Here is an 8,809-nt window from a genome sequence, read left to right as displayed (position 1 = left end):
GACAGGTTTCATTTATTTAAATCACCACAGCTGCAAAAATTATGTAAATGCAAATGAGATCTAGAAATGCAGTCACTTTTATCTGTTTAGGTCCTTTATCTTTATGTTATTTATTAATTATTATTATTATTAATTATCTTGTGGTATATTAATTACACCAAGATTTTGTTCTGTTGCAGTAGAGCTCTGCTTTTAAGTTTTGCTATGATACTGCAGTATGTCGAAATGATCCTCTGAGTGTGTGTGTGTGTGTGTGTGTGTGTGCGTGTTGCACATTGTGGTCTTGCCGCATTGGTTTCTGAGGGTAAAAAGTTACCCAAGTGCCGGGTGTTGGCATTTTGTTTTATTGCTTTATAGTTTTTTTTTTTATAACCTTTCAGAAGCTGTGATGATTCACAAGTTTTGAATCCACAAAAGGCCAAAAATCGGATACAAGGTTAATTTATTGTGGAAAAACAGTTTTTTTCAATGAATACATTTGATTACTTTGATACAGATCCCAAATAAAAAAAATGTAAGTAGTTGAAAAAATAACTAAAACAAAAGAAAAAGAAATAAATAGTATGAATGTATATAAAATGACTTACCAGCACTCTATAGTGGCTGAAATGAACCTGACTTTAAAATAAAAATCCACAAGATACACTTCATGCATACATTTTAAGAAATTAATTTAAATTAACAAAAACATAATGTCAAATATCTACAAGACACACTGAAACAGAGGGGAGTGAGTCTAGGCATTGACCAGTTTACCTTGTGAAAATATGGGACACATTCTAACATGTTTTATGCAATATATTATACAGTATAATCAGGTGCATGTTACAGAGATGAGGTAGGTCCAAAATCAATGATCTGCATATTCTATCAAATGTTTGTGTATGTAACTGCAGTCTATCAAGGAAAGCATAGGTTTTTATAACATGAAAAATGTCTATTCTAAATTCTATGCAAGAAAAATATGAAATCTGATATTACATATTAGATATGTCACATTGCCTTGGCAACAGCAACACTGCAGTGGACACATCCGAGTGTACTGCATGAAGCACGTGGCATATAAGAGCTTATATCTGCTGCTGAGGCTTTACCTGGGTTTAAAAACAGTCCAAATAGGTGAAGCTCACCAAACCGGTCAGTAGCATGTCCAGATCCACATCTCACCGCAAATCAATAGAAACAGATTAGAAGAGAGTAGAAAACACTGTATTATTAAAGGCATTTAAAGCATGGTATTTGATGTACTGCCTTAATGTTAATTTGAATGTTAAAGATTTACAGTAATTACTTACTGAAATGCAGCAAAAAGAATTATTACCATAAAAAAAATCCCTTGAAATAATGCCACAATTTAAAACATTCAGTGGTCCTAAACATTCAAAAATACAGTAAAAATAATAATATGGTGAAATATTGTTCCAATTTAAAATAACTATTTACTATTTTAATATACTTTAAAATATTTTTTTTCCTGTGAAAGCTGAATTTTCAGCATCATTACTCCAGTCTTCAGTGTCACATGATCCTTCAGAAATCATTCTAATACTGTATGCTGATTTACTGCTCAAAAAACATTTCTTCTTATTATCACTGTTGAAAACCGTTTTTGCTGCTTCATATTTTTGTGGAAATCATAATATGCTACCATTAAAAAATATACAATTCAAAAGAAATGAATACTTTTATTCAGCAAGGACAAACTAAAGAGATCAACAGTGACAGTAAAGACATTTATAATGTTGCAAAAATGTGAAATTTGAAATTCTATTTCAACTAAATGCTGTTATTTTAAACTTTCCATTCATTAAAGAATCCTGAGAAGAAGAAAAAAACATATTAAGCAGCAAATACTCATAATACTGATGATCAATTATTATAATTATGAGAGCCATTCTTATTGTGCTTATTATTTTTGTGGAAACCATGATACATTTTTTTTTTTCAGGATTCTTTGATGAATAGAAAGTTCAAAAGAGCAGGATTTATTTGAAATAAACTTTTTTATAACATTATAAATATCTTCGCTGTCACTAGCTTGTTAAATAAAAGTATTCATTATATGAATTATTAATTTTTTTAAAAGCATTCTGACCCCAAACTTTTGAACGGAAGTGTAATCCAATGTTTAAATTATTTTTTGTTATTTTATTTTATTTAAAAACATTTTTAAAGAACATATCATTTATATATATATATATATATATTTTTTTTTTCTTTTGGGGTGAAATGTGACCCAGACATGTTTTCGTGAAGTTCACCCAAATGGCCTTGCTTCAAAGCAGACAAATACTGAGCAGATGGAATGATGTCATCACAAAACACAAGGCCCAGTTTTTGTAATAATACTATTCAGAATTGCAGCCTGACAGACTCCCTCTAAGCCTTCTGAAGAGTCTGCAGTCTGAGGAATGCACTTAGTCCACAATCTACAAATACATCTACAAAGGGTGAAACGCCACTGAAATCTTTGAGACTCCTATCAAATATTGTACCAGTCCATGTTCTCACAGAATGACCTACAAATCAAACACAATGACGATGGCAGCTCTAAATGTATCATCACATTGAAATACCCTGTCATCGCTGGTGCTCTTATAGAACCACTGGAGACTGCAGCTTATTTGTCCTTGAGCGAGGCAGGGAAGGAGAGCACTGAACGAGCCTTTTTGGACGTGTGGGCGGAAGGCACTGAGAATCCCCTTCCCTTCACCTCCTTTTGGTGGCATTCAGAGACCTCTTTAGCTCTTTTTCGGCATCAGAGGCGTTGTGTTGAGGACCTGAGGACTGGTTTTCATCTTCATCTCTTTCTGTGAGTGTCCAAACCGTTTCCCCGTCAGCCTCAGGGAGAAGCGGGTTCGCGGGAGGAAGGGAGTTGCCGCTGGCTCCCGATGGAGTGGTGATGTCTGGGACAGGGGCGAGGGTGGAACTGGCCTGGTTCTGCATCTTTCCGATTGCACAGAGACTCAGACTCCCGCACAGAGCTCCCCAGTTCTGCTCACACTGAGTTCGTATTCGGTGGGCGATGGCGACGTGCACCTCCTCGCCGCATCCCAACAGGATGTTTACTAACTCCACATGGGGCCTTTTCGGTGAAGGAGAGGAGACGGTTAGGAAAGTAAAACCTTAAAACCTGTCCACACCAAGAACGCTAACTATAACAAGAAAGATAGAGTTCTAAAGATTGTTCTAAATTTAAAAGAAGAGCAAAATCACACCACAACTATAATGATAATGGCACAGAGGAACAATATCATTGGAATCACCTTAAAATGATTTTTCCAGCTGATGAACAATGACGTCCAATTAGAATCCATCCTGCTTTAAAGCGCTTGAACGTTTAAAGGTGCAGTATGTGATATTGACAGCTAGTGGTTGAAATGGGTACTGCGGTCCAAATTCAAAATATTACAGAGCGTTTTTTCTCCTTACCCCTCCTTCTCAGACTAGATGCTCACGCGGGTTGCCAGATTGAGAACTTGCAACAGGAACCAGAGCAATTGACAGTGGAAGGTGATGAGCCATACACTGCAAGTTTATGAGTTATTTATCTGTGTTTTAATATTCCTCTGGTCATAGGGCTTTTATGCCGAGGCTCTTTAGGTCGGGTAGAATCTGCAATCTCTGACCCAGTTTGTTTGTTTACTTCCATGTAAGGTTGGGTATCGTTTGAATTTGATCAATTCCGATTCTGCTTATCGATTCCGATTCTTTTCGATTCCCAGTTTCGATTCCAATGTGATTAAATAATGATATCAAACATTTATCCTGTGTCTCGTTTTGGCAAACCATTTATTGGAACTGAATACCATGAACAAAAATCAACAGGCTACATAAAAACTGGCCTCTTTAAGAGCTGTTTGTGTGCAAAATAGAACTGCATGATTCTGGATAAATTGAGGTTTTTTTTCTTTCTTTTTTTTCCCCAATTGAAGTTGTGGATCTCTCATGATTCTGAAGAAAAAACATTAGCCAACTAAACAAAATCACATGTAATTTATGAATGAATGATTAAATTACTCACTCAAGATGTACTTGTTTCATTACTGGATGAATCAGCATTCTTGAACGAATCTCTTGTATGATTCAAAGACAAATACATTTTAACAGCCCCTTTTCGCCACCTACTGGCGTAACAATGTAATCGATAATCTTCATTTGACATGTCAAATTGCTTTCAAAAGGTGATTTACTCTATTTTAATCGCTAACATACACATCGTACACCGTTTATATCCGAACTATAAACTTTTATCCCAGTACTTCTGTGATTTGAATGTAACTAACAGAAATAATGATACTGTGTGGCTGAAAAGACTGTGAAGCGGTTTCATTCATGACAGACAGCTGCTCTCTTTAGGTCAATGGCAGCGCGGATGCAAATTTAAATGTTCAAATCACACTGGTGTGATCGTACGCTGCACGGACGAACCAAGTGATCACAACATTGATCGCACACGTCAAAGGTTGAGGAACGAAACGGATGAATCATTGTAATTTAGAAATATAATCACGTACGTTGGTGTTTGAATCGCGTTCGCGATCTTTAACAATCTATTAAATGTTTAGCTATCACAGATATTATACTTAGCTTTTTTGGCTTGTGATCGCAAATGTAGCCAAACTTTGGAGCGCTTAGATTAGCGAGCAAGGTCCTGGCAGATCGCTAGCTCCGGTCCTAACAAATGAAGAAAAAAAAAAAGCGCATAGGAATCGATAGGCGGATTTGAAATTTTAATTTGACAAGTATCCGATTCCTGACCTTAAGTATCCGATTCTGGAATCGGAATCGATTTTCGATTCCCAACCCTACTTCCATGGTTGCAATACGCTGTGTTTTCTGCCAACTGGTTACCCAGGGTGTCGAAATACTATTGGGTAAACTATTGGGCAGTGGGCGGAGTCACACAGACCAAAACAAAAACAGACATTCCGACACAGAACACACATTTCAAAATAGAATAACTGGCTGTAGCATTGTTTTCAGAGAAACGAGTATGTGAACTCAGCATGTTTCCTGAATATCTGCAATCATATTATGGTCTTTTTATGCTTTAGTAAAGTAAAAATGCATACAGCACCTTTAAAGCTGCAGACAACAAAACTGCAGTCCATGCTCAATATAAACAGAACGTTATCGTGCATTGGTGTGGACACTGATATAGTTATTGCATAGAGCATAGTATATAGTATAGTTATAGTTATCTATAGTAATTGTCCTTGGTGTGAATGGGCCTTTACTTGGTTATTCTTCCAAAGATTTGGTGCACATGTGATATTGAAGTGGGTGTGCGATATGTATCGTTAACAATAATATCTCAATTGTTGTTTTAACGATGTGGAAGCTGACATTTTTATGCAAAAAGTGTTTTGGTAAATTAAGTGTAAGCATGTTGTTTTTTCTCTAATAATATCCCAATTGCAAATGTGATATTGATTTTTTATAGAATTTTATTGCAGCCCTATCTGAACAGAACCAACATTGAACTGACTTGAGGTGAATAATGACACTGTTGCGTATGAGCTTTTGAGCTGTCTTAATGTTTGAGTTTCCATAACTGATTCTGATGTTTTCCTGTTTAAAACTGTGAAGCTGCTTTGACACAATCTGTATTGTATAAAGCATGACTAAAAGAAGGTTGACTTGTTTTTGCTCTATATCGCCAATAGAAATGATTCCAAACAAAGCCACAGCAGAACTGGTGTTTCCTTCCTGAATGAATCAGCATTTTTTGAACAAATCAATGATTCACATGCTTTGTTCCTGAATGAATCAGCTGTCTAAACAAATCAGTTGAGTGAATGACTCAATACTTCACTCATTAAGACAGTTTTAGTTTCATATTTAAAGTATCATTACATTTTTTTCATATTATTACAAAATTATTTTTAAAATAAACTCATAGCATTTTTGAACCAAAGACTTAAACTACTTCAGTCTGTGTGCATTGAATTTATTTAATACAAGAGTTTCACAATTTGAGTTGAATTACTGAAATAAATGAACTTTTCCACGACATTCTAATTTATTGAGATGCACCTGTAATTGCAGTGTAAATGCATCTAAATGCTGCTTTAGAAGCAGCTTCTGTGCACTTCTGCAGTGCAAAAATGATTTTGTTGATTGGTAACAGACTATAGTATTTTATTCTAATTGAATTTATTGATTAAATGTAAAAATTTGACATAAAAGATGATTCATACATCTCAAAAAATGCCCCTGGAAATCAATTTAAGGTGGCAAATATCACCCCTTAATGAAAAAAGTTCATTTCTGTCAGTTTTCTGCTGTGAATTAACCACTGCACGGCCTAAACCAGTCCAGGTACCAGCATAAAAATAAACTCAGCAAAATCTAATTATTGCTATTGACAAAATCCCAGAAAATATCAAGATAATTTTTTGTCAATATCACACACCCCTATATTGAAGGACTCACCCTTTAGGAAATAGGTCCTTGAAGTGGATCATCTCCACCATGACGTTGACGTTCTCCCTCACGGCAGAGCAGAGGTTGTGTTTGACGTAACACTCGCGCTGCAGCTGGAACACCATCTCTTTCACGGCCAGACACTTGCGGCTGACGCAGCTGAACTTGTGGCGAAGTCCATGGGCCATGCATTTCAGCGCATCTTTGATGAACGATTTTCCCTGTGGTGATGCATGAGTCGTTCATCAAGCCACGCACGTCTCGTGATGATGTTAGCACATGCAGTTGGCAAAATGCTGACTAAGTTCATTTCAGCTCAAGCACGTCTAATGATATGGACATAGCGGGCAAACTGCCAGCTCTCAATGACGAGGTGCTGTAGACCAACCTCAGACTAAATGTTAAATAGCATTATGGTGTACATGGTATGCACACTGTGATTTAAGTACATAGGTGAACCAGTCAGGATCCTACCTGGGAGTCAAATTTGCCAGCGTTGTGGAGGAACGTCATGCAGATGTCGTGTAGTCCGCGGATCTCGCAGGAGTTGTTGTTGAAGCACTCAAACATCCCGCAGCCCACATCACCTGCGTTTACCAGACACTGCTGAATCTCCGCTGGAGAATGGTCAAGGGAGAGAGAACTTTGAGTCGTCGTCACATTACAGTTTTTACAGTAATTACACATTGCCCTTGCTATAGTAACACTGTGAAATATATCCTGTTAAATTTACAGTAAAAAAAAAAACTGCTAGCAATTTACTGTAAAATACTGTGACAGTGTTTCTGGCTTTTAGGGATGCCTGTATATTTTACAACTTAAAATGTCAATACACCTAATTTAACTATCAAAATGAGCTTTTCTTACCTCACTGATAAACACTATAATAATACAGGTGGCACAATAGCAAGCCTCATCATGTGAGTTAATCGTAAGTGGCCTGTCCATAAAACATGGCTAATACTATTGCTCAGGGATCATGCACACAGACAAAACACCATCAGGGTAATACACACAACACTAAAATAATGCCATAAACAATCCTTAAATAACAGAACATGTAACACAAAATACCCTAATGAACATGACTGATTACAGAAATTAAAAGAAACAATTTTTTTTATACACTATAGTTTTTTACTTGCAAAAACATACTTGACAGTATTTTACAGTAAAATTACATATTATGTGATGTTTATCCATTTACCGTTTTTCCACCATATATGGGTAGGTAACTGATTACCAGGTTTTTGGAGTAGTATTTTTCCAATGCATTTGAGTGGTAATTTGTATAAATATTGTTTAAAATGATTTGTATTTAAATTCTAAACAAGCATCACATTTAAACAAAGTTCATACAGTTTTATAAAATATGATCATAAAATAATTGAACAACTAAGTCACAATGGGTAACATGGACATTGTTTGAAAGACTGCAATTGAGAACATTCAAAATAATCTAAATGTTCCATGTCTGTCATGTTTGCTGCATAGAGCTTTGTGAAAACTGTATCTCTTTGTGGACTTTGGTATGGTTTGAAATGCAGTGTTCTAAATTTATGTGTAATTTGCAGCTTTTGACAACTGCAGTTAGGTCACTTAGAAACCATGCCACAATTACAGTTAACCCTCTGGTATTGTTCATTTGAACACCTGAAATGTAACTTTTCATTTTCAGGAAAATCAATGCAATATATGTTTGTTCTTTATTTTTTATATATTTGTTTCTTTTGTATTTTGAGAGAATTTCATGATACCAATTAATATTTATGCAATAATTATGATCATTTTTTAAATCTTTTTATATTACTTTTCAATTATGGCACTATATAACTATATGTAAAAGGCTTATAAATTCTCTAGTTGTTTTTAGACATAACTACTTATTATTATTAAGTTGTGGATTTTGATATATATTTAGACATTCTCAAAGACAACTTTTTATAAAGGTTTAGATTTTTTTTGTTTGGAATGTCAGTTTTTGCATTAATTTGACTACAGTCAAACCTGAAAACGGAGAAAAACATTTTGTTATACATAACAAAAATGATCGGGAATGCTTTATCAGTGGTTAATCAATCTGATTTCAACCTCTTATTTGAGTCTTCTGGCTCAATTTTGCCATATTGTTACAGCCATACCAGTTCAGTTGTGTGCACTGTAGTATAATAGTGTGTGTGTGTGTGTGTGGACTTAAATAAAATAATAAATAATAAATTGTTAAAATGTGTGTCTGTTTTGTACTCTTGATGTTTTAGAGTGTCACCCCTTCCCTGGTGTCTGTGTTATTACTGCATTGTGGCTGAATTATTGATTTTATGTTATTTCACGTATTTGCAAAAACATGTTTTACAGTCACACTAATTCGTGTGTGTGTGTG

General features: G+C 35.3%; 1 protein-coding gene across 1 annotated transcript; it reads right to left on the bottom strand.

The window, feature by feature from the left end:
* Positions 1-2,227: 2,227 nt before the first annotated feature.
* LOC107727250 (stanniocalcin-2-like) lies at positions 2,228-6,999 on the bottom strand. The gene is made up of 3 exons (XM_016537053.1): positions 6,904-6,999; positions 6,439-6,650; positions 2,228-3,085 (listed from the first exon to the last, which is right to left on the bottom strand). Exons 1-3 carry the CDS (start codon positions 6,997-6,999, stop codon positions 2,710-2,712), a joined length of 684 nt encoding a protein of 227 aa, XP_016392539.1. The 3' UTR covers positions 2,228-2,709.
* Positions 7,000-8,809: the final 1,810 nt, after the last annotated feature.

This window comes from Sinocyclocheilus rhinocerous, unplaced genomic scaffold (genome assembly GCF_001515625.1).
Source record: "Sinocyclocheilus rhinocerous isolate Xijiao unplaced genomic scaffold, SAMN03320098_v1.1 scaffold95, whole genome shotgun sequence".
Taxonomy (NCBI): domain Eukaryota; kingdom Metazoa; phylum Chordata; class Actinopteri; order Cypriniformes; family Cyprinidae; genus Sinocyclocheilus; species Sinocyclocheilus rhinocerous.
Note: the sequence above shows the minus strand (reverse complement) of the source record. Positions and strands in the feature narration are given on the sequence as shown.

What these genes read in the sequence shown, in the direction of transcription:
- LOC107727250 (XM_016537053.1), bottom strand. Translation starts at nt 6,999, where the DNA reads ATGTTTGAGTGCTTCAACAACAACTCCTGCGAGATCCGCGGACTACAC. An exon ending in CTGGCAAATTTGACTCCCAG is followed by an intron (nt 6,651 to 6,903) that starts GTAGGATCCTGA and finishes GCATCACCACAG; the next exon opens with GGAAAATCGTTCATCAAAGA. An exon ending in AAGGACCTATTTCCTAAAGG is followed by an intron (nt 3,086 to 6,438) that starts GTGAGTCCTTCA and finishes TTCACCGAAAAG; the next exon opens with GCCCCATGTGGAGTTAGTAA.